This window comes from Engystomops pustulosus, chromosome 1 (assembly GCF_040894005.1).
Source record: "Engystomops pustulosus chromosome 1, aEngPut4.maternal, whole genome shotgun sequence".
NCBI lineage: Eukaryota > Metazoa > Chordata > Amphibia > Anura > Leptodactylidae > Engystomops > Engystomops pustulosus.
Genome location: NC_092411.1, coordinates 14292581 through 14319309, shown reverse-complemented (window position 1 = coordinate 14319309; position 26729 = coordinate 14292581). Strand labels below are relative to the sequence as shown.

Sequence of the window (26729 nt, the reverse complement as noted above, 5' to 3'; positions counted from 1 at the left end):
GTTCAGTGCTGCCTAGGGCGTCAAATGCTTTTCAAGTAAAGGGGAAGAAAGCTGCAGTACCTCCCTATGGCCACAATGTAATGGAAGGAGCCTCCATCCCCTGTATAGCCTCCAGTGCTTGCGGCAGCATCAAACAGATCATTGGTGCAGCGTTTGGTCATCAGACCCCCACCAATCTATCAATGGCCACCTATCCTGTTTATAATTGAAGGTGATGCCCAGTCTGGAAGACCCCTTTAAGTTTTGTGTATCTTTAATGGGGATTTCGATTTTTACAAAAGCGACACTTTCCCACAAGACATACTGGGGCACAATTACTAAGGGTCCGTCGGACGCATTTCCGTGGGGTTTCCGGAATTTTTCCGATTTTGCCCTGAATTGCCCCGGGTTTCTGGCGCACGTAATCAGATTGTGGCGCTTCGGCGCCGGCTTGCATGCGACACAAATCGGGGGGCGTGGCCGTCGGACAACCCGACTGATTGGGACAAACCGCGGAATTTAAAGAACAAATTGTGTCGCAAGATCAAGCACTCACAAGCACCGGGAAGAAGAAGGTGAACTCCGGCGGACCTGAGCGGGGGAAGCGACACATGCAGGATATCAGGCGCAAGATCTTAGTAAATCGCGGCAGACCCAAATCCTCATCGGACATTCCGGATCGGCGGTGTCAACGGGACGGGTAAGTAAATGTGCCCCACTGTGTCTTCTAATATTTGCTATCTATGGCCTACCACAGCCCCTCCCTGCCGTAGCTTCACAAGTTGTTACACTGTGCAGGAGCACTTCCCCCTTCCCACTGTGTGAGATTATAGCAGACAGATAAAATCAGGGGGAGGGGACCGTGTAAAAGCCTGTAAAACGACATCCCAAAGGGACTCTACTAATACTCCCAGAGCTGTTCAGGCTCATTAGCATAATTTGAAAAGTGGATTTTAGAAGGAAGGAGGCCACGGATAAGAAATATAAGAAGATACCACAGTCCTGATGCCTGGGTCTATGAGTAATGTCCCTGGTTCATAATGGTGGATCTTGAGTCTCGTTACAAACCAGGTGTGGACCCTACAGAAGGTCTTATCCAAATCCCCTTTAATTAATTGGGGAAGAGAAAGAATGTGTGATACTTGTATTTGTAAATCGCCTCGAATTCTCTTCCTTCCCAGGAATGCAGTCGTCATCTCGTCTCCAGGTCATGTACAGATGGAGACGTTCTTCAAACACTAAGGGAGACGCAGCGCACCTCTCGAGTGGCTCTGAGCTCTGGTCTCTGCCTCCGTTGCAGTGGGGCCGGGAGGTCTACTCAACCCTCCGCAGCGAGGAGCGGCTAAGCCCGTCTTTGAGGAAATCGTTGCGGTAATTGGCTCTGGATGTATCAATAGAGGAATCGCCAGTAAAGCTGCAGGCTCTCGCGCCGACTCTAGTTCTATCAGAGAAAACCCCGCGGGGGGCATCACCTAATTTAATTTTGATTGCAAGACAATCTAAAGACACACATTGAAGTGTATTTCAGATCCCCTGTAGGTTCCTGATCAACCTTCAGAGAAGTGGAACGCGTGGCGCTGTGATGGAGAGAGCCACCGCTTTATTAAAAAGGAGAACGCATACAAGCGGGAGATGGCGGGAGGTGCTAGAAGAATGCTTGCAGGATTTTAAAGGGGTTGCACCCCAATCCCAATGCCCTTTAAAGAAAACCCGTCAGGCAAGATAACCCCCTTAAACTAAATATATTTTCATAAACTGCCATTAGAGAGCATTGGCTCTATCCCTTCCTTGTCCCTCTACATGCCTGTAAACCTAAGCAATGAGGTCCTAAAGCTGTATGCAAATGACCTGTAAAATGTCCAATGAGTCATTAGCATATTCAAGCTGTCCAGCTTATTCATAAGTAGGCGGCACAGCCACACCCCCAGTGCATGACTGACAGCCTGTATAATGATGTGAGGCTGTATAATGATGTGCTTCCTGGTGCTGGCGCCCCCTGCAGCCTGTGTGTGTATAGGAGAGATACAACAGCTCCAGGATGTAGCCATGTTATAGCAGAACATGTCAGGTACTTGTGTAGCTGATGTGTATCACACATGTGTATTAGGAGGATGCAGCATGTCAGCAGGTAAAGCACAGACGCTAGCAATGCTTTACTATACATTACACACAGACCTGAGCAGGGGGAGGAGAGGGGAGGGGGAACAGCGGTGACATCACTGCCTCTGACCATGTGACCAGCCTCATTTACATAATAAAGAAAAGATGATTTTCAATGATTAATGTATGAATTGACTAGATAAAGGTTGGGATTGATCCTTGTGAGGTAGAGGTGATAGAAATAGTGACACAGACCTGATGACAGGTGTCCTTTAAGGAGATGAGATCCAGTCCATATATCTGACTGTTCATGTAGCTCTGCACCGCTCATATATGTGACTGGTCCTGGTCCTGTAGCTCCGCACCGCTCATATATGTGACTGGTCCTGGTCTTGTAGCTCCGCACCGCTCATATATGTGACTGCGCCTGGTCTTGTAGCTCAGCACCGCTCATATATGTGACTGGTCCTGGTCCTGTAGCTCAGCACCGCTCATATATGTGACTGGTCCTGGAGCTCAGCGCCGCTCATATATGTGACTGCGCCTAGTCCTGGAGCTCAGCACCGCTCATATATGTGACTGGTCCTGGTCCTGTAGCTCAGCACCGCTCATATATGTGACTGCGCCTAGTCCTGGAGCTCAGCGCCGCTCATATATGTGACTGGTCCTGGTCCTGTAGCTCCGCACCACTCATATATGTGACTGGTCCTGGTCCTGTAGCTCCGCACCGCTCATATATGTGACTGGTCCTGGTCCTGTAGCTCCGCACCGCTCATATTTGTGACTGCGCCTGGTCTTGAAGCTCAGCATCGCTCATATATGTGACTGTGCCTAGTCCTGTAGCTCAGCATCGCTCATATATGTGACTGTGCCTAGTCCTGTAGCTCAGCACCGCTCATATATGTGACTGGTCCTAGTTCTGTAGCTCAGCATCGCTCATATATGTGACTAGCCCTGGTCCGGTAGCACAGCATCGCTCATATATGTGACTGGTCTTGGTTCTGTAGCTCAGAACCGCTCATATATGTGACTGGTTCTGTAGCTCAGCATCGCTCATATATGTGACTGCGGCTGGTCCTGTAGTTCAGCACCGCTCATATATGTGACTAGTCCTGGTCCTGTAGCACAGCATCGCTCATATATGTGACTGGTCCTGGTCCTGCATCTCCGCATTGCTCATATATGTGACTAGTCCTGGTCCTGTAGCTCAGCACCGCTCATATATGTGACTGGTCCTGGTTCTGTAGCTCAGCACCGCTCATATATGTGACTGGTCCTGGTCCTGTAGCTCAGCACCGCTCATATATGTGACTGGTCCTGGTTCTGTAGCTCAGCACCGCTCATATATGTGACTGGTCCTGGATCTGTAGCTCAGCACTGCTCATATATGTGGCTTTAGACATCTGTGTTTGTTCCGTGCACAGCTGGATGTATAGGTAGCATTGATGCTTTGGTCTTGCCTTACAGTTTCATCAGTCCGGTCATTGATTGTGCGCAGAACAGCCTGAGGCCAGTGAAAGGTTACGTACACCTCCACATCAAAGCCTGCAGACATACAACTATGGGGGGGCCGGGGGATTAAATACCTCCTGTATACTGCAGCCCCAGCACATAAACATATTGATCCGTACCGCAGGACATCCAAGTGAGACATAAGCGTTCTGGTTCAATAAAAGCAATTGATAAAGAAGAAGAGCGGCACACCATCACCAAATAGTCCCTAAACGATCAGTCCGCACCAACGTATCACCGCCTATTAGTACATGAGAGGTCTCCATTGCATTTCCAACACTTAAAGGGCCAGACATGAGAGGTTATCCCTTATCCACCAGACCAAGTGACGAGACCCTGTGATCTGTGCCATCACTAGCAACCCCCAATAACAAGCAAGTTATCTCCCCCTGCGGATAGGGGGTAACTTCTTATGACTGGACATCCCCTTTTAAAGGTCATGACCTCTATTTTTATTGCACAATAGTATGAAGTACTATTACAAATTCTACTATCGTTTTAGGTCTGCAGCTCTTGTGAAGAGCAATGTAACTCCTTGGTTACATTCATCCCTCTCTTCCAGCTCATAAGGTTCATAATATATCAGCCTGGACTATTCATCTCATAGCGGATCCAATAGCGACTATTTCCCAGCTGTGCAAAATATTGCTTGTGTTTTGCAGGACAGGTGGTATGTTTTTTAATGGCACAAAAATGATGTAATACATAGAAGTTATTAGGTTTTTATAAAGGGTGAAGGTAAAGGAAATACTGCAGACCATCAGAATTGATAATATTAATCCTTTCGGAATTACCATCGAAGGAAATCTGCCATCAAAATCCATCCTGATAAACCAGGGACATTACTCATAGATCCAGGAAGCGTGACTGCGGAAATATGATTATATATGTTATCCCTGGCCTCCTTTCTCCTAAAAGCAACTTGTATAATTATGCTAATGAGCCTGAAGGCTCTGAGGGACGTTACCAGAGCACTTCAGCGCGGTAGCTTCAAAGGCTGTGACACTGTGTCACCCTCCCCCTGCTCCCTTAGCACTTTCACCTCTCTCTGCCCGATTTAATAGCAAACAGTGGAAGTGCTCCTGAACATTGTAACAGCCTGTGAAGCTAGAGCACAGAGGGGCTCTGGTAACGGCTCCCCAGAGCCATTAAGGCCTATTAGCATAATGATAAAAGTTGATATTAGAATGAAGGAGGTATCCCTGGTTTATTATGATGGATTTTGATAATATTGTAATGGCTAACATACTGATCGATGGGAGTCTAAGTGATGGGACCCCCACAGATAACGAGAACAGTGGTCCATTGGTTTTGCAACCCAAAAGAATGGAGCAGAGTTGCACATGTGCTCTGTCGTTCCATTCACCTTCTATGAAACTGACGAAACAATCTGTGTCAGAGCCATAGAGATGAATACAGCTGCAGGGTGCATGCGTGTCTGGCTGCGCTATTCATTTGGGGTACAAAAGACCCATCTTCCCACATAGTGACAAGTTAACACCTATGAGCCCCCTAGGGGCTAACTTGTTTTTATTATATTATACTGCACCAGATTTTTATTTGTGTTTGTGCGTTTGAATAGCAGTGCCGAGAGTGTCGTGTGTGTGTGTGTGCATAGCAGTGCCCAGAGTGTCGTGTGTGTGTGTGTGTGCGCATAGCAGTGCCCAGAGTGTCGTGTGTGTGTGTGTGTGTGCATAGCAGTGCCCAGAGTGTCGTGTGTGTGTGTGTGTGCGCATAGCAGTGCCCAGAGTGTCGTGTGTGTGTGTGTGTGCGCATAGCAGTGCCCAGAGTGTCGTGTGTGTGTGTGTGTGCGCATAGCAGTGCCCAGAGTGTCGTGTGTGTGTGTGTGTGCGCATAGCAGTGCCCAGAGTGTCGTGTGTGTGTGTGTGTGCGCATAGCAGTGCCCAGAGTGTCGTGTGTGTGTGCGCATAGCAGTGCCCAGAGTGTCTTGTGTGTGTGAATAGCAGTGCCGAGAGTGTCTTGTGTGTGTGAATAGCAGTGCCGAGAGTGTCTTGTGTGTGTGAATAGCAGTGCCGAGTGTCTTGTGTTTGTGGGTATAGCAGTGCCGAGAGTGTTTTGTGTGTGTGAATAGCAGTGCCGAATGGTGTGTGTATAGCAGTGCGGAGTGGTGTGTGTATAGCAGTGCCGAGAGTGTCTTGTGTGTGTGCATAGAAGAGCAGAGAGTGTCTTGTGTGTATAGTAGTTCCGAATGGGGTTTGTATAGCAGTGCTGAGTGGTGTGTGTAGCAGTGCCGAGAGTGTCTTGTGTATGTGTATAGCAGTGCCAAATGTGTGAGTGTGTGTGAGAATATATGTAGGAGACCTGAGTGTGAATATGGCGTTCAGCTATCCATGTCAGTACCATAGAGATGAATAGAGCAGCAGGACGCATGTGTGACTGGCTGCTCTGTTCATCTGGGGTACAACAGACCTGCCATTGTGGTCCTATCCTGTGGAACTTTTGTCACTGAACAACCCCCTTTAACCCTTATACTGTGCCAGATGATAAAATTGTCGTGGTAGAAGACTTTCTGCTCATACGTTGCGCCTACTAATACTTTGCTTTGTTTAAGGCACAAAAACTGCCCCCTGACCCGTTACGCCTGCCCTCTGACCCGTTACGCCTGCCCTCTGACCCGTTACGCCTGCCCTCTGACCCGTTACGCCTGCCCTCTGACCCGTTACGCCTGCCCTCTGACCCGTTACGCCTGCCCTCTGACCCGTTACGCCTGCCCTCTGACCCGTTACGCCTGCCCTCTGACCCGTTACGCCTGCCCTCTGACCCGTTACGCCTGCCCTCTGACCCGTTACGCCTGCCCTCTGACCCGTTACACATGCGCCCTGTCCCGTTACACATGCGCCCTGTCCCGTTACACATGCGCCCTGTCCCGTTACACATGCGCCCTGTCCCGTTACACATGCGCCCTGCCCCGTTACACAAATGCGCTCTGCCCCGTTACACACATGCGCTCTGCCCCGTTACACATGCGCTCTGCCCCGTTACACATGCGCTCTGCCCCGTTACACATGCGCTCTGCCCCGTTACACATGCGCTCTGCCCCGTTACGCCTCCCCTCCGCCCCATCACGTATCCGCCCGGCAGGTCTTGTATGACTGTGTAGGTAGGATAGCCATTCAGGAGTCCTGGAAAGCCATTTGCTGTTACAATCACACAGCTTTCCTGACATAGTAAATTATTAAAAGGGCCACATACATCTGTAGACAGTAGTTACCGTAGAGTCTTTCGTTTATTTTAAGGGGAAATGCTCTCAATAGATGAATAATTGAGTGAGAATAGAGGCGCGTCCCGCTCTGACAAGCCGTCTGCCTCGCCCGCGCTATTTTTAGGGGTGGAAGAGAGTAATGGTCTTACCGGTATCCATCTGCCAGACGTAGACGGAGCCGTCTGAGCAGCCGACCACCAGATAGTCGTCCGATGGCCTCCACTTTATGACTTGGATGGGAAAGAGATGGCGAGAGGCCAACATGATGCACTTTCTCTCCCGCAAGCTGAGGAGCCCCACGGAGTGATCGCTGGCCACCGAGCAGATGCAATGCTGCACCCGGGTCTGCAACGAGAACATTTACACATCATGATCAGCACCACCACAGTATGAAGAGGCTTATAAGGGAGTCCGTCAGGTCCTGAGCTAATCATAAGGCTACGTAGAGACCCCTACCAGGAGCAGAAACCTCCCGCTGTCACCACAAACCAATAAATGCACTGGGAATTTGCAAGTGCACAGAGTGCACAGGGGGCGGGGCTGTAAGATTTGCTTTACGACAGCTGCGATGCAACAAGAGGCTGCATATCGCAGTTAAAGGAACACTCCAGTCAGAGAAGATTCATTATATTCTACCTTGTGCCGGGCCTGAAAGAAGAAGCAGGACTCCAGCTTCTAGGAATACAATGAGAAAGAGTCCTGCTCCTCCCTTCAGGCCCCGCATCATGTATTATACAATGAATTAGCTGAGACTGGAGTGTTCCTTTAAATGGGCAGCAATTGCAACAAAGAATTGCAGCACTTGTCTGCACCCCTTGTGCACTCGCCTAATAAACTTAAAGGAAAACCTACCAGGAGAAATAGATGTGATGGTAGATTATTCCTGCTGCCTCTGCCCTAATCTGTAATGTAATAATCCTGGAACATAACTTGTTAAAAATGTTTATTTTAGCAATATGTAAATTAGCTGGAGGGGCTACTGGGGCGTGGAGTAGCCTTAGCTCCTGATGCCCGGCCAGGATAGTACACGCCCCAGTAGTAGGTAATGTACATATTACTAAAATAAAGTTTGTAACAAGTTTGGTTCCAGGATTACTAAATTACAGATTAGGGCAGAGGCAGCAGGAATAATCTACCATCACATCTACTTCTGATAGTAGATTCTTCATGGTAGGTTTCCTTTAAAAGAAAATTTGCAATCAAAATCCATCATGATTTACTCATAGATCCAGGCATAGAAATTATTCTATTGAGCCTGGAGTGCTCTGATAGATGCTAAAAGAGCCGTTACGCTGTGCAGCAGCACTCCCCCGTACCCACACACAGTGGGGCTCATTTACTAAGGGTCCGAATCGCGCATTTTCGTCAGGTTGCCCCAAATATTTCCGATTTGAACCGAATTGCCCCGGGATTTTGGCGCATGCGATCGGATTTTCACGCAACGGAAATCAGGGGGGGGGGGGGGGCGTCGGAAAACCCGACAGATGCACAAAAAACGAGGAATTTTTTTAAAAAATGTGTGTCGCAAGAATAGCACTCACATACACCGGGACGAAGAAGGTGGACTCCGGTGGACCTCGGCGCAGCAGCGACACCTAGTGGATATCGGGCGCACGACCATAGTGAATTCCGGCAAGCTCCTAATCAACATTGGAGAACGCACCGCGGGATCACGAATGGACCAGGTAAGTAAATGTGCCCCAGTGTGTGAGATTACATCAGACAGATAAAGAGGGGGGGTATACTTAAGGAGAAGAGGGGAGGATAAAACTGTTTAACAGCCCATGAAGTTGCAGCACAGAGAGGCTAAGGTAACACCCCTCCCAGAGCCCTTCTGGCTCATAAGCATTTTTTCATTAATTTTAGAAGTAAGGAGGCCATGGATGACAGATATAAGAAGATACCACAGTCCCGGTGCCTGGATCTATGAGGAATGTCCCTGGTTTATCAGGATGGATTTTCATCTTAGATTTAGCTTAAAGGGGTAGTCCGGAAAAAAAAACTGCTTTCTTTTAAAAAACAACTTAGATGTAATTCCTCATTTTTGGGGAAAAAAGCAGCGATGATTTTAAACCTCAGGACAACCCCATTCAAGGGTATCTGTCTGGGGTTGTATGGCCCCCAAGCACGCCAGATAAATCAGTCATACCTTATGGATTGCATTCTAAATAAGAAAAACTGCTCGATTTATGATGCAAATGAGACCCTAGATTTTGGTTTCAAAAGTTTCACTGCTTTCCGGAGCAAAAGCTACTCCTTGGCCTTGACTCATACAGTACAATGAAAAGAAATAATATGTCTCCAGTAGGCTCCGGAGCTCCCTCTAGTGATGGCTGCAGGCAACTTAAATTGTGGTCTTCAAAAGGGGTTGGACACTTTATGTCATGTTGTTTGTAGTGTGTGTTGGTCTGGGTCGGCAGGATATTAGGAAAATTACTAATATACATCTATTAATAGTTCTCCTCCGCTTTCTTAATGCCCTGAGATCGGGTAAACTCTGGAAATTTTAATTTGTGTCAATTTTTTTTTTGTAAATTTTTGAATGACGAAATCTGGGGTGTGTCTTAAAGGAAACCTACCACCACGGATCTACCTATTAAGGTAGATCGGGTGGTAGGTGCCTCCATTGTACGTGAGGATAGCCCATTTAAGTGCAAATCCTCATGTCTCCTGTATCTTTTTATAACTTTTATTGACCTAATATGCAAATTTTCTAAAGAGGCTAAAGAGGGGGATCTTAATAGGTAGGTCCATGGTGGTAGGTTTCCTTTAAAGCAAGTTGTGACTTATAGTCCGAAAAATACGGTAGCTCTAAAGTAAACCGACAGATGGCTGATACCAGAGAGCAAAAGCCTTCTCCCAAAAGAGTGATATTAACTGTCCATTTGTGTCGTCTATTAATTCTCACTTTCATTAAAGTTTCCAAAAGAAAGTAAACGACCCGACGTCTTAATGATACATAATGTATCATATTATTGAACCGCGCGATAATTAGCCTCTTGCTAAATATTCTCCATTGATTTTCTCTAATAGTAATGAATTCCATCTTCAACGTTGCGTTATTGCTGTCATATTATTCGTCTGGCGGGGCGGACCCCTTACAGGAAGGGACGCGGATTCTTGCTCTCGCAGCCCATTAGTCTTAGCTTACGGTGAAGCCTCCCCCCCGGTCGGACGCATCATCATGTGACAAATGACATGTGGGGGGTCATTTATCCCGGGGTCTTATCTTCTGGCCGTCACCCGAGGAAGCGCTCTGTCTTGTGACGCACGACGATCCATAACAAGCAATTAACTAAAGCTTTTTACTTTTAATTAGATGGTATTTAGGGCAATTATTATTTTTTTTTTTTTTTCTTATGGCAAGACAATAAACGGAGATCATCAAAGCGAGATCACGCCGACTGCATTATCCCGGGCTGCGGTTGCAGTGATGGATACCAGAAGGAAGAGTCGTGAATGGCTGCTAATTAACGGAGAAGCGGCACAAATGGGGACCTCTGCTTTCCTAGAGATGAGACAGAATCATAGGGGAGTGACTGAGGGTTCTGCAACCTGCTGGGAGTTGTAGTCCTACAGCAGCTGGGTAAATGTAATCCCTAGATGCCCTCGTTGTCCTATTTTACAAAGATTTACGTCACCTACGTGGCAAAAGGCAGCATCACATAATGAAGTGGCCTGGACCTGGCAGTAGGGGGCAGTAACAAGGCTGCATTTTTTGGGAGAACTGGACTATGCAGGTCCTATGGTTGCAGGGTGTTTTGCCACCACTGAGTGCAATGTATATGAGCTGCCACTAAGTGATGTCATATGTGGAGGTGACATCACTGGTCCATCACTGGAGAAAACCCAACACAGCGAGTCAGCGAGCACGTCGGGTGTCAGACATCATTGCCCTGAGGATCCGGGACGAGTATGTAAAGGGGTTGTCTACTTACTTAGGGATAGTCAAATAATTGATATTGTTTGTGTAATGAAAAGTTATACAATTTCCCAATAAACTTTTTGTATCAAATACACATGGTTTTCTAGATCTCTGCTTGCGCTCAGTCTATAACACCATTATACTCTTGGTTATGTGACGTCACACAGGTGCACAGCTCGTTGTATCCCTGGTCATGTGATGACACAGGTGCCTGGCTTGTTATGTATCCCTAGTTATGTGATGTCACACAGGTGCACAGCTCATTATATATCCCTAGTTATGTGATGTCCGACAGGTGCACAGCTCGTTATGTCCCTGGTCATGTGATGTCACACAGGTGCACGGCTCGTTATATCCCTGGTCATGTGATGTCACACAGGTGAGCGGCTCGTTATATCCCTGGTCACGTGATGTCACACAGGTGCACGGCTCGTTATATATCCCTGGTCATGTGATGTCACACAGGTGCACGGCTCGTTATATATCCCTGGTCATGTGATGTCACACAAGTGCACGGCTCGTTATATCCCTGGTCATGTGATGTCACACAGGTGCACGGCTCATTATATATCCCTGGTCATGTGATGGCACACAGGTGCACAGCTCGTTATATCCCCGGTCATGTGATGGCACACAGGTGCACAGCTCGTTATATCCCCGGTCATGTGATGGCACACAGGTGCACGACCCATTTTATCCCTGGTCATGTGATGGTACACTGTTCAATGACTCGTTATAAATCCTTAGTCATGTGATGTCGTTACACCACACAGCACTGATTACTGTGCTATAACAACCTGTGCACCATCACATGACCAAGGACTGTCATTTATCCACAGGAAGTTAACAATGAAGCTTCCTATACAACGACAACAAGCAGAGTTCTAGAAAACTATAAGGAATCGATACATAAAAGTATATTGGAAAAGTGTAGAACTTTTCATTACACAAACAATATCAATTATTTGCTAAACATGGACGACCCCTTTAAGACTCAGAATACCCCTATCCCGAGGATAGGTAATCAATCAGGAGGGGGAGGGGCACACTTGGCACCCCTGCATAATAACATCCATTACTCAATGGGTCTGTATAAATCAGACAACCCCTTTAAAGACAAATAGTTGATATCATATTTTAACCCTTTTTGAATAGAATTGTTGGGGGCGATAACAGATGCAACTCTCATTGTTTATGGGGAATTGAATCGCTGTGTGAATGAAGACCTGACCTGCACTACTCACTACTATAGGAATGATGGTTATATCCAGGTCCAAGGGTTATGGAGGGGTTAGGCATCACAAACGGGAATCAATGACCTCCAATCTCATGTTCAGTGTATTGGACACTGACAGCAATACAAACTCAGGTAAAACCCATGAAAAACCTTCTGCGCTGAATCGGTCGGTAGTAAGTGATCGCACCCAGAGATACCCCGTGTGCATGTATCTTACACTTACACTGCAGTTGTCTGGTGGGACGAGGAGTTGTGTGATTTCCCCTCCGTGGACGCAGAAGATGTGCTTCATCTCTCCAGAGAAGATGTCCCACATGATGACCGAGAAGTCGACCCCTCCGGAGATGAGATAGCGCTGGTCGTAGCGGGAGGACACTTGGTGGGGGTACAGGAGGCAGGTGACTTTGTTTCGATGACCACGTAAAGTTCTATGAGGAGGCCAACCTAAAAATAAAGGGGGGGGGGAATACCATCAGGTCATATCTACTCCCTTCTTATGAATGCAGCTCCTCAGAAGGGGTTTTCTTTCACTCTTAGGCCAGATTCACACAACCGTGGTCACAGGACTGTTATAAGCACCACTTAGGGCGCTGCAGCACAGACGGCACTCCCTCTTCTCTTCACTCCTGCAGCAGTCGGGTCAGTGAGAAGAGAGGAGGGCGCTGCAGCACAGGAAGATGTACAACAGACACTGTGTAACCCCCTGCCTTCTCAGAAGACTCCGCTATATATACTGCATAGTATAAGATCTGGTGCTGGTCTATAAGGAGACCTAAGACCTGACTGCAGTATTTCAGTAATAGAAGTCAATGAGATACAGTACATGCACTTTGCTTACACACACTACGAGAAATACGTCTTGCTCACCCCGCCCCTCTCCATAGCGATATATGGCTGCGGCGCCATATTATGGGAGAAACGTAGGACATGTCCTATCTTTCTACCGGCTACGGAACAGTACAGTGCCGCACATGTGCCACACCGTAGCATTCCCCACGAGCACCGTGCGCCCATTGCCGTGTATGGGGGACGTATATACACTGTATATATGTCCCCCATAAGTGTGTGTGAATGTAGGATTATGTAGAGATGCAGTGCAGTCATCTAAAGAGTCCCCTATTCTCATCGGTTAGAATCAGACCTTGAGACGCCACAATCACAAGAATGGGGTCTGGTATGTGAACGTAGTGACTAGTTTAGCAGCACAAGGCCACTCCATTCATTTCTCTACAACCCTGGTAAGAATCACCAAGCCCTTTCTTTGCAAATACGATCCACATCTCCGGCAGAAGCGTCCGCGGAGAATCTCCGGCATTAATATCCACAGCAGAAGGGAAAGCAATGCATCTTAAGACGACCCCTCCAACCAACCATCTCATTGACCATCCTGTGAGTAGGGATCACTGCTGACCTCTCCGCAGCATGTGTTCTCCTTGCAGTAGCTGGACGATGGCGGTCTGTGTAGCCGGGACGATCACTATACTCCCGTCCTCCCTCCCGCAGACCAGGCGCCCGTGAGACGGGATGTAGACGCTGGCCGTCACTTTCAGAGGTTCGGTAGCGTTTGGCATCACGCTGAGCTGATCTATAATCCCGGCAGGGCGAGGGGCCAGCTTGTCAAAGGCTTCTTGGAGTGACGTGGTGGTAGTGATCTTTAACCCTGTAAAGAAGGCAGAGTCAGGGTAAATTCACAAAATGATAACATATATATGTCCTCTGTCTCTTCTGGTGTGTCCACTGCCCTAGAGAACCTATGGTTATCCCTCATAGACACAATGCTTGCGGGAGAGGACTACTCCATAGTGCAAGCTAACCCCATCCAGAAGCCCCATAAAATTTGAGTATACATAATATCACAGAATAAGCTGTAATACAGCTTGTGATCACTGACCTTAGACGAAAACCTCCGCACCCCTGGCACAACACTGCTGAGGCCAGTGAAATCCTATGGATGTGTCACCAATGAGGCCAATGACAGGCTGCACCACCCCAAAAAAGATCATGGTCATCATTCTAGCACCCTGAAAATCTCAGGAGCTTTACCTTTCTGGCGCAAGTAGAGGGAACAGGGCCCTGAACACCCCTTTTTAACCCCTTATTGACCAGGCCCTTTTTCATTTTTGCGTTTCCATTTTTCACTCCCCACCTCCGAAAATCTATAACTTTTATATTTTTCCCCATGTACAGAGCTGTGTGACGGCTTGTTTTCTGCTTAAAAAAAATAGCACTTCATAGTGACGGTATTTAATATTCCATGCCATGTATTGGGAAGCGTGAAAAAATTCCAAATGCAGTGATAATCAGTAAAAATACCCATTTGCGCCATTTTCTTATGGACTTGGATTTTATGGCTTTCACTGAGCACCCCAAATGACTGGTCTAATTTATTCTTTGGATCAGTGCGATCACGTGGGATAACAATTTTGTATAGGTAAAAATTAAAACCTCCTGTACATAAAAAAAAAAAAAATCTTCATTTTGCAATGTTATGGCGTTAATAACTTTTTCATACTCCGGTGTACGGAGCTGCGGGTGGTGTCATTTTAATGTCTTTTGGTGACGTTTTCAATGCTACCATTTTGAGAACTCTACGGACCTTTGATCACTTTTTGTATCATTTTTTAATATTATGCAAAATGGTAAAAAAAAAAAAAGTAGCATTTTTGGGCGCTATTTTCCGTTACAGGGTTAAACGCCAGGAATAACCATTATTATATTTTGATAGTTCAGACATTTTGGGACGCGGCGAAATCTCACATTTTTATGATGTTTAAAAGGTTTATTTATATTTATAGCAGTTCTAAAGAAAGGAGGGATTTGAATATTTATGTTTTATTTTTAACTTTTATTTTTTACTTTATTTGATTTCTTTTTTTACTATTTTTCAGACGCTCTAGGTCACTTTAACCCTAGGTTGTCTGACTAATCCTACCATATTCTGCCGTACTACAGCACATTGTAATACATAGTGTGAAATGAAACAGCAGCTTTTTGCGATGCTTTCCTGCTACAATCGAAGGGTTAAAGGGGTCTTCCCATTTTGGCAAATTTATGTTATTGTTTGTATAATGAAAAGTTATATAATTTTCCAATGATCAATTCATCACGGTTTTTTAGATTTCTGCTTGCTGTCATCCTATAGAAAACTTCTATGTTTACTTCCAATGAATAGAAATCTGTCCATGGTCACACAGGTGCGCGGCTCGTTATATCACACAGGTGCACGGCTCGTTATATCACACAGGTGCGCGGCTCATTATATCACAGAGAGTAATCAGAGCCGTGTGATATAACGAGCCGTGCACCTGTGTGACCATGGTCAGATTTCTCTCCACTGGAAGTAAACCTAGAAGTTTTCTATAGAATGACAGCAAGCAGAGATCTAAAAAAAAAAATAAAAACTGTGATGAATTGATACAAAAAGTACATTGGAAAATTATGTAACTTTTCATTATACGATGGGTGCTAGCCAGGTTCTCACTGGTCACGTGACCAGACTCTCCACCGTTTCTGACCTTGGTACCAAAAACAGAGCAGATGGGACGTACGGTATATGACGTGTGTCACCCCATCACTGGATTTCATTCCATGGAGGAATAAACAAGCGATTCTTTTTTTTTTCATTTTATAACCTTTTCCGTTTATATTGTTCCACGTCAATATTATCTGTGAGACAAGGGATCTAATCGGCTGAAGTCCTCACCTTCAATGTTGTCCTGCTGCTCCAGATCATCAGGGACGCTCCAGATACTGAGTCTTCCCGAAGAGTCGCCCTGGATTAGAAGTTTATGGAAAGATACTCGGCGTCCGTAGAAGAACCTCGTAACCGGAGGGCAGATTAGTAGCTGCAGGACAGAGAGAGGTGCCAGAGGTAAGTAGCAGTAATAACCAGCGGCTATGATCCGCGCCGTATCGTGCGCTGGAGACAACGGGATCAATACAACGAGATTACAAGCAAGTCCGGGTGTTAACAATGGAAAGTATAAGGAAAGGCACGGCACACGGAGGAGCGACACGTCAGCCGTGTGACCCTACTTTACCTCTTGTCTACATCAACTACAAAAGTGTCACATCAGCGGAATCACAACTTGGAATGTAATGAATGTGACTGGTACAGAAGTCATAGAAAACATTTACTGATAGGGGTAGGATTCGACTTCCCAGGTGTCCTGCTTCCCCTTATAGTTAAAGAGGTTTTACCATAGTAGAGAGAAAAAAAAACCTAAAAGGGGAAAGATTTATATATATACCTAAATTACATGATGTCTGTAGCCACCACTAGGGGGAGCTCTCTGCAGAGAGACTGTGCAAGGCAATGCTGTGACTATGTGATGGGGAGCAGAGAGGTTATAGGTAGCGCAAAGACATGGAAAGCAGTTACGGATTAGATGCAGGTAAAGAAAAAAATCTTGAAAAACGACCAAATGTTTGTAACTCGAGATTTTAAGGGAATCTGTCATCAGAAAATGAGTTAATAAACCGCTAGCGGTATGTTGTCAAGCAGCTGAACACCTTCCAGATACTGTTTCTTTCTTGACCCAGTGCGATGCCATCACCCAGAAAATCAACTTTATGCAACCAATTTACATGTCACTTTAAAAAGTCACAGAAGTCAAGCTCTCTCTTCCTCAGAAAAGCAGAGCCCACTCAACAGCTCAAGAAAAAGCATCCATCTGCATAGATGGCGAATCAACTTTATGAACAGATTGTGGAACTTTTCAGGCATGGAGAGGAACAATATAAGGATTGTTTTCAAGGATATATATATATAGTTTGGGTTAGTTTGTCTAACAGGTGCCCTTTAATTCTCAGCATTAAGCTCTGCCTAATTCAATATTGCAAGTAAGTAGGCCTCCTTTCTCCCTCCTACTCTTAAATCTTTGCTGAATCTGTACTGCCAGAGCACAACAGATTAGACTTTAGGTGGTATCTGTCTATGGAGAGGGAGGGGGAAGGGTAGAGTGATCAGCCCCACGTGCTCCCTTGTACCTCAGTACTAGTCAGGACCTCTCCAAAATGTCCTATATGAAACTGCTACTATGTAGAAGAGAGTATTGAAGAAGATTTCTCTATGTGCAGTGTATGGGAGACATGATAGCACCTAGTCTCCAGCCACCAGCTCTGAGACACCTGAGAATTACAGATAGAGGCTGCGGAGGGGAAAACTGCTGAACACTGCAGGATACAAGTCAGATACAGTGTTACTTCTCATATATACACACACATATCAGACTACTGACGTAGGGAGGGTTTGATATACTTTAATCCCACATCAATGCTCCCCTGAGCTAAATCCAAAACCACTGGAGACAATTATATTTACAAACAATTTATATGTTTTTTCCATTTTAAACTCATTTTTTTGGTACAAGATGACACAACTTTATCGCTTGTGACAATTACTTGGCCGCGCTGCTGCCCCCTGCTGTTTGCTGCCAGTATTCTCCCTCCCTTCGAAGTTCTCCCTCATTGTTTACCGCCACAATGAGCCGCGGCAGACAAACGTTTCCAATTATTTCATTCCATTATCTGCATTTTTATTTAGGAACAATGCAAATGGTCTACAAAACTCGTTACGGCGGAGACAACGAGAGCGACGGGACGAGACGCGTCCTGCGGTAATTGCGCATTGTTAAAGGAGGAAGCGAGAACAAGCTGGAAAACAAAGAGGGCGGGAGGGATCCGAATAACCGCAATTAAGTTGTTTCAGATAAAATTGGTCGGCGTTTAGGAGGGACGGCGGCTGCTGGGGTTGTCTGATGGAGATGTAAACTTACTAATCAATGGGATATACTTATCACACGGCAACAGAAGTGATAGGAGGCCCCGGATAAAGACCCCCCGCGTCCAGCGCCGCAGCCGCCGCAACTGGGGGCGGGATCTATTATCAACAAAGACTCCTCTCACCATAGACATAGACACAAAGCTGACGCATTATTACCCCAACCTCCAGCTGGGTATTCACTGACATACGTGTAATCACCGCTGCCGGTAAAACATATTAATAGCGTATCCGTGGGGTAGGTGATTAACCCCGTCAAGACTGCCGTATGGCTATACAGGACCCCACTTTTACATCAAGACATTGGCCAACTTCAAATAGTTACATCGCTTGCTCCGTGGCACCAAGAAACACAATTCTGGTGACCCATAAATATGTAAGGCGTCAGTCTGTCACCCTCTCCAAGGTTATAGAGGACCTACAGTAAGCTGCTCCTAGTGCTACAACAGTCCCAGCAGTGTTACACTGCTAGCGTTATTGAAAACCTCCAATAACGCTAGCAGACACTGCCGCGCTGTACAATAGAAACGCCGGACCACTCTCAAAGTGGTCGGGCGTATTCATGAGGGCACGGTCCATGGGGCTGCCTCTTCCCCGGACCTCCCTGCCCACTCCATAGGCCAGTGGTGACTGCCGAGTGTCATGCAGCGCAGCGCAGTCCGGCGTTTTCTAGCGTACAACGCGGCAGTGTCTGCTAGCGTTATTGGAGTTTCCGATAACGCTAGCAGTGTAACACTGCTGAGACTGTTGTAGCACTAGGAGCTGCTTACTTTAGTAACATCTCCTAGTGCGTTTTTAAGGGTGACGCTCACTTCTTTTGTCCCATGAAAGAGGAGAATTTCCCCTTTAATAGCATAATCAGGATAATGCAGAACCAAATTGTCACACACGGGGGTGTGGGAGAGTCTCTTGGGGATAGAGTCTGTGGACTCCCTGGACCACCGCGGTACTAGCCGCAACCCGGGACAGGAGTCTAAGTGGCCCCCGGTCTTCACCAGAGCCCACCACAAAGCAGGATGGTCTTGCTGCGGCGCGGTGCCACCAGGTCGTTCTATGGGTGCGACTAGGCCCGCGGTGGCAGCCAAGGTAGGGAAGCAGGAAACCGAACCTCGGGAAGACAGGACCTGGGGAAGGCAGGACACCACATATGGCCAGTTCATGGTATTTCCCTGATGACGTGGTCCCTGCTCTGCTGATGGTCTAACGCTATTCATAGAATTGCCTGCCCAATGTCTCCTCTGAGGATTCACCCGCAGACAGATCCTAGGAGTCTTGAGAACATCACAAGTCATTCAGTACCCAAAATTCCGAGTTTGAACCGTCCTGAGTTTGAAGTATTGAACAGATGCATTGCGCAACCCTAATGTCCCGTGTCTGGAACACGGCCGCCATCTTTAAAGCTGCCGTATTGGATCAAGGGCAGATTATTTCAAAAGGAAGGTGGTCACGTATCAGATTAAAGAAGAATTGTATCAAATCGACGGTTGCAATCAGATCTGCAATATTCCTGGTGGATCAAAAGTTTTCAACACAGAGGAGGACATGTATCTTTATATTGACCCTATTTTTACTCTTCTTTTTGCAGGTTTTTTGATTCCTTGGGAGACAGATTTTTTTGGGGGTTTTGCAACTTTTTATTTTGGAGCAAAATTAAGAGATTTTTTTAGATGCCGAACGAAGTACAACTCCATGCTTAGTTCCATAAATGCACCTAAAAAGTCACAAAAAAAACCCTGCAAAACAGAGAGAGAAAAAAAAACCATGTATCACAACATCAAATTCAGTAAGATACACAGCACTTCCCGACAAAGTATCCCGACATCAGCCAATTTTAAATGAAACCTACCATGAGGAATCTACTATTAGTGGACCTGATGGTAGATTCCTCCTCCTGCCTCTGCCCTAATCTGTAATGTGATAATCCTGGATCTAAATCTAACTTGTTACAAAATTTATTTTAGTAATATGTAAATTAGCTGCAGAGGCTACTGGGGCGTGTACTATCCTGGCCGGGTACTAGGAGCTGAGGCTACTCCACGCCCCAGTAGCCTCTGCAGGTAATGGACATATTACTAAAGTACAGTTTGTAACAAGTTAGATTCCAGGATTATTAAATTACAGATTAGGGCAGAGGCAGGAGGAGGAATCTACCATCACATTTACTCCTGATAGTAGATTCCTCATGGTAGGTTTCCTTTAAAAAGTCTTAAAAGAAATCAAATGATACATGTGGCCTGGGAAGTTGTAACAACCACGGGGAACGTTCCCTGTGATGCACAGCTATGTGACGTGTTGTCCATGGTGCTGATCACAGAGCTGAAGGTGCTGGATCTAATCGTTATGAACCAATGTGAGAATCTATGGAGGATCTCTGTGTTGAAAACATTTGATCCACAAGAGATATTACAGATCTGATTGCTGCAATCACTTTCTGAGACAATTCTGGTCTTTTATTTGTGACTTCCTTCCTATTGGAAAAACTTACCCTTGACGTCTCATCCTCCTACACTGTCTGAACAAGGTGCGATTTCTCTCTAACATTCAGGAGTAGGTTTTCTCCTGACGCCATGCAGGGGATGGGAGCCGCTTATGTGGAGAAGCCGTAGAGGGTCACGTTCATGAAACCCATGTATAACAGGAAGACCTTAACTATTTGGAGAAAGACAACTATGACAGATTAGGGGTGCAACAACAAAAGAGAGGTTTAAAGTGTCCCAAAGTGCATGCATCACACACCATGCCATACTATACACCGCACATCACACCGGCATTAACCCCCTGTGCCACACAGCAAACCTCCCGCCTTACATGAGATTCAGCCGGGGGGGTGTGGAGCAAGGTCTTTGGGGTGTACAGTCCTAAAACTTTTCCAGGGTCCGTGGTGAGGTCACATTCCGGAAGTTCCACAACTGCTTCCAAATCAAACCTCTCCAGCGCCTGCTTATACCACAAAACTACAGTCATATATCCCATCAGGAGGAAACACCACCCCCACCCACACACTGCCCATACAAAATGTGCCATCGTAATAACCCAGGGACATTACTCATACATCCAGACACCGGGACTGTGGGAATCTTCTTATATCTGTTATCCATTTTTGTTATTATGCTAAAGAACCTGAAAGGCTCTGGGGGAGTAATTAGAATCCCTTTGTGATACCGCTTCACAGACTGTTATACGGTCTCCCTCTCTCCCCTGCTCCTTCAACACTTCCCCCTACCTCTGCCCCTCTACCTGTGAGCAAGTACTCATGCACAGTGTAACAGCCTGTGGAACTCCAACACGGAGGGTCTCTGGTACAGTGTCCACAGAAAGTCAGATGTAGTCTAAGACATACCCACTGCATCCTCATTGGGTTAGGCCACATCTGTCTCCTGCGGCTCTGCTGACTGGCAGTCAATTATAACACAGACTCAGCAATGCACACAGAGCTTATTTTTATTACAGGCTTATTAAATGGTGTAAATCTTGACACTTTTTCATTCGTTTAGAGGATAGAACAATCTAGACTGCAGTGTAAAGCATGGTGGTGCATAGCGTCCATAGTGCACTATAGAAAGGAAGTCAACCCTGAAGTCAAACAATAGCCAGGTAAGTGTAGATGTACATGATAACATTCTGCCTGCCTTCAGTCACCACTAGAGGGAGCAAAGTGTCTGCAGAGGAGCCTGCATCAGGAAAATACAGAGCTCCATTGGTATAAATATAATGTCAAACAACAAATTAGGGCACAAAAGTGGACAGTGAAAGGTTAATTTAATTCCAAAATCAGAGCCACAAGATGTTGGCTTAGTAGCTTTAACCAGATCCTTAAAGGGGTTTTCCCACAAAGGAAAGTTAGGCCCTATCCATGGGATAGGGCCTAATTTGCTGATCAGTGGGGGTTTCAGTGCTGAGACACCCACTGATCCATTGGACCACACGCCGCTCCATCAGACTAAAAAAGCAGACGGCCGTACATGACCATTCTGCTCCATTAATATCTATAGAGCTGACGGAAATTGCTGAGCGCAGCGCTCACTGATCTCCATCAGCTCCATAGAGATTAATGGAGCAGAATGCTCAACCGTGGCCATCTGCTCCTTTAGACTAACGGAACGACGAGGGATCCGACTGAGGTACGTGGGACCCCATCAGACCCCTCGTATTCGCAATCTGTGGGGGTCTCAGCACTGAGGTGGATAGGGCCTAACTTTCCTTAGTGGGAAAAAACCCTTTAACTCTGATTTATAATTCTTCCCATAAATAATGCTACCTAGAAAAGATAAATGGAAGTGAGGATGATGACTACATCTCCCAGCAGTGCACACAGCCACACGTACCTTCATGTCTTCTTTTGGCATGACGCTGTACAGCAGGGGTGGGATTGAGTTCTCCACTGCTTTTCCCACATCAATACGGAAGGAATCACTGGCAGGGATACAGCTGGAAGCGACAATAAGTAGAAATTGTTATAAACCAATTCTTTACTCAGCTGTAATACATGTAGAATACTACAATCCATTTTTCATAGTCCTGCTGCTACTAACAACATAAACCAAACTCTGATTACACATAACCCCAACACTATTTGCAGAGAGCACAGCAGTGTGAGGATATGCCCTTTTGCAGGAGGTGAAGCTACAATCCTGGAATATAAATTCATATTTCACAGTCCTGCTGCTACTAACAACATACACAAGGTCTGATTACACATATCCCCAAGCACACTGGCTAATACTATTTGCAGAGTGCACAGCAGTAAAAGGAAACACCCCCTTAGCAGTTGGTAAAGCTACAATCCTGGAATATAAAGCCATATTTCACAGTCCTGCTGCTACTAACAACATACACAAAGGTCTGATAACACATCTCTCGATACAAACACTGGTATAAAGCTGCAGCTTTCCTACTATGGGAACAGAAGATCCATCCTAATGTTGTGTTGCAAAAAATATTTAATTTTTAAGAGGACCTTCTAACATGTCCAGCCAATTCTTTGCAATATTCCACTTGTTCTGAATTTGGAATGATGTATTATGTAGGCTTCCCCCTGTTTCCAGAGTATGAAAGTCAGAGTTCTGGATTGTCAGATAGGAGGAGCCAGGCTGTTTGACCACCCATCTGACAGGAGAGGCTTATTAGCATAGTTAGGAACCCAATAAGCTAATAAGACTTTTTAATGGTCAGATGGGTGGCCTTGAGTTGAGGAGTCTGACTCCGCCCATATGACAGTAGAGATCTAAAAGTAATGATGTAGATCACTCAGGAAAGCTTGGAGCCAGAGAGAAAATCCCGACTACACAACAACCAGTGGAGTGGTCCCTATTAAAGGAGATGGTGAAATGTCCCCTTTAAGAACATTAACCAAGGAGACAAAAAAAAGTCACCTGGCTGGAAGCTTATAAATATAACTCTGTCCTTCTTCAGTCCAGATGATGACTTTATCCGCCGCTATGAAGTCTCCTCCGGTCCATGTCTGACCCTCCTCACTGGGCACAGAGCACAGCAAGGAATAATCCCCCGCATCAAACACCTGAAAAATAACAGGGTGAGAAGATTACAACAGATGAAATTTACAATTAAAATCCATCCTGACAAAAATGGAACCACTTAATCCAGGCACCGTGACAGTAGAAGGCCTCCTTCCTTCTAAAATCAACTTTTAAAATTATGCTAATAAGTCAGAAGGTGTTCAGAGTGTTACTAGAGCCCCTCCATGCTGCAGCTTGACAGGCTGTTACACTGTGAAACAGCACGGAAGTGCTGAGAGAGAGACAGTGTAACAGCCTGTGAAGCTACATCGCGAAGAGGCTCTGGCAACACCCTTTTGACTCTTGGCATAAATTTTAAAAGTTGATTTTAGAAGGGAAGAGGCCATGGGTAACAAGAATAGAAAATACGAAAAGAAAATTGGAATAGATAATAGAATAAGAATAGAAAATTACCACAGTCACGGTACCTGGATCTATGAGTAAGTGTCCCTGGTTTATCATTATGGATTTGAATGGGAGGTTTCCTTTAATAACGTGCAAGGGATTCAGGAAGGGGGGGATGAACCCTTCACTTTTCCATTTAGAATTTTGGGGAAGTGTTTCAGTTTCTTGCTCGATCTCTTCATATTCCTAATATACTTTGTTTCCCTTCTGCAGTATTTTTTTTTTTTAGAAGTTTAAAGGGGTTCTCCGGAGGTGGAAAAACATGGCTGCAGTCTTCCAAAAACAGCGCCTCACCTGACCATGGGTAGTGTGTGGTATTGCAACTAAGCTCCATTCATTTCTATACAGCTGAGCTGCAGTACTGGCAGTAACCATGGTCGGGTGTGGCGCTGTTTTTTGGAAGACTGCTGCCATGTTTTTCCACCTCCTGAGAACCCCTTTAATAGAAAAATTAAATTGGTTGCTGGGGGGGCAGCTGGGTGCTGGTCCCTGCTGGTGCTGTGTTGCAGCGGCGGTGGACGCAATGTGATGCTGCAGCCTATAGCGTAGGGACCCACTACAACGAGATCAGTAAGTAAATTTAAAAAAAAAATTTAATCCTCTGTATGGGGAAAAAAAAACATTTGCCATCTTCTGATGCGACTTTTTCATAATTCCAGGTACGGAGCTGTGTAAGGGGACACTTTTTGCAGGAGGAGCCCATTTTATTACCAGAATTTTGGAGACTTTATGACCTTTCGATCACTTCTCATTCAAATATTTTTATGTTACAAAATGGCAAAAAAAAAAAAAAAAAATGTGCCGATTCAGACATTTGGTCGCTATTTTCCATTACAACGCTCACTGCCGAAAATGATCAGTTTCATATTTTTGACAGATTTGGAATATCAGAATATGGCGATGCCTGACAGGTATATGCAAATTCATTTATTTTCATTTCCATTCTAGGGCAAGTGGGTGACATGATTTTGTTTCTTTTGTAACTTTAAAAAAAAATGTTTTTTTTTGCTTTTTTTTTTTTGGTTTTGGGCCTCCAGAGAATATTTGTAGGGGGGATCTGTAAAAAGCGCACCTGAATGACTGGAGTCTCACAGAGTAAGGCCGTGCTTTATGTATATTTCCAACGTGTCCATAAATATATACTGGTGTGGGCCTCCATTTTGCCCCCATCTGGACAGTACACGCCGTATACTGTGGGAGACATAGGATGAAAAGACGCAACATGTTACGTCTCAGCAGAGGCCTTTAGAGGCTATAGTGGACGGATGCAAATTATTGCATCTCTTTCCCGACCTCCGCTGACCGCACGCTCTGGGAGGTCCCCAGTGATGTCATTGTCCATATAAGGACAGTTACATCAATGGGGAAACACCCCAATTACTAGATGCTTCCAAACTTCATTCCTCCACCCACTTTCAAGAAGTCTAACCAGAGGATGTATCCCACCATACATGCGTACAGTTGGATACGCCCTCTGTTATAGGGAAACGATGGAAAACCTCTCTTTATAACGGACTGCAAAAAAAAACGCAATTTGAATGCAGCCTGACCAATCCCCGCTTGATGCCATCGGTGGCTCTGCCCGCAGCATCGACCCCCTCCCCTGCAGGTACAGATGTGCCGGGGTCCTGTTACGGTCATGAACTGCTCTCACCCTCCAGTATTTTGCACAGACAACCAGAAGCGACCGCTGCGTGAATGCACAGAAGGAAATACTCTGACAGTTCTGGCAATAAATGGGTTTGGATTCCTCCTCGAACACGGGTTCTGTGTCCTACAAAGGAAGATAAAAAAAAAAAGAAGTCAACGCTGTATGCATCCCCCAAAATCTAGTGAGCCCACAAGATTAAATTAAAGATTAAGGTTAAATTACACAGCATGACCCATATGCCTTATATCATGGCAAAGCGGGTGATGAATTACATCATTCATTGCTCCATCCATACAAGGATCACGTAACTACATGTCCCTTTAAAAGGAAATCTACTATCAGAATCCATCCTGATAAACCAGGGACATTACCCATAGATCCAGGCACCGGGACTGTGGTATCTTCTTATTAGTTATCCATGGCCTCCTTCCTTTTAAAATTAACTTATGCTAATAAGTCAGAAGAGCTCTGTGGGTGTTACCAGAGCACCTCCCTGTGGCAGCTTCCCTGGCTGTTACACTATTTCCCCCCCCCCCTCACCCTTGCTCTCTCAGCACTTCCCCCTCCTTCTGTGTAATTTAAACAGACAGTGAGAGGGGGAAGTGCTCCTGTGCAGGATGGATAACAAATATAAGAAGATTACCTCTATGAGCGAGTGTCCCCGGTTTATCAGGATGGATTTTTATGGTACATTTCCTTAAACGACTGATCATATGAACAGTATAAAGATCCTATACATTTACACCTGTACTCGCTGCAGTACACAGACCCCTCCTTACCTGCATGCGGTGAACCTCGGCAGTAATAATCCAGACCTTCAAGATGCCGGTCACAGAGACGGCTACTACTGTGTCTTCTGCAAAATAAAAATGCGGCGTCTTTTTGTTCAGTTTTTCTGTAGCTTTGACTTTCAATAGTCAAGAACTGTTAAAACTTTGCATTAATGAATAGTACAAGTGCCCCGGGCCCCCAGCGTTACCTTGTGTCCTGTGTGAGCGGATGATGCTCATGGAGCTGATCCAGTCTGGAGAGATCTTTGATACCAGTGTGTACAGTACGTCCAGGCTGCTGGCGTCCACCACAAGGACTTCTGGGTAATGGCCGTGACATAGTAATCGTCCTTCCCGCTGAGTTCCCGCAGAAAACTGATAGAACTGAAAAAAAAAAAAAAAAAAATCACCAAAAGTTCTAAGGTCAAATAAAAGCAGGAAAAAAAATGACAATTAGTTGTTACTTGGAAACTATTTCTTAAGAGGTGCTTAAGGTGCTGCAGCAGCTGCGGCATACACTACGGGGCTCTGCAGCAGCTGCGGCATACACTACGGGGCTCTGCAGCAGCTGCGGCATACACTACGGGGCTCTGCAGCAGCTGCGGCATACACTACGGGGCTCTGCAGCA

General features: G+C 45.8%; 1 protein-coding gene across 4 annotated transcripts in view; it reads right to left on the bottom strand.

The window, feature by feature from the left end:
- WDR7 (WD repeat domain 7) overlaps positions 1-26729 on the bottom strand; it is a 243334-nt gene that overhangs the window by 202708 nt on the left and 13897 nt on the right. For 2 of the 4 annotated variants that reach the window (XM_072133732.1, XM_072133739.1), the window contains exons 5-14: positions 26310-26484; positions 26110-26186; positions 25334-25453; positions 23131-23276; positions 22084-22186; positions 20567-20695; positions 15680-15821; positions 13388-13636; positions 12200-12420; positions 6964-7159 (exon numbers count right to left, since the gene is read on the bottom strand). In XM_072133732.1, the coding sequence (XP_071989833.1) occupies positions 6964-7159; positions 12200-12420; positions 13388-13636; positions 15680-15821; positions 20567-20695; positions 22084-22186; positions 23131-23276; positions 25334-25453; positions 26110-26186; positions 26310-26484 (1558 nt within the window). The remainder of the gene's footprint in view (positions 1-6963; positions 7160-12199; positions 12421-13387; positions 13637-15679; positions 15822-20566; positions 20696-22083; positions 22187-23130; positions 23277-25333; positions 25454-26109; positions 26187-26309; positions 26485-26729) is intronic. The other 2 variants (XM_072133747.1, XM_072133756.1) reach the window with 1 other exon arrangement.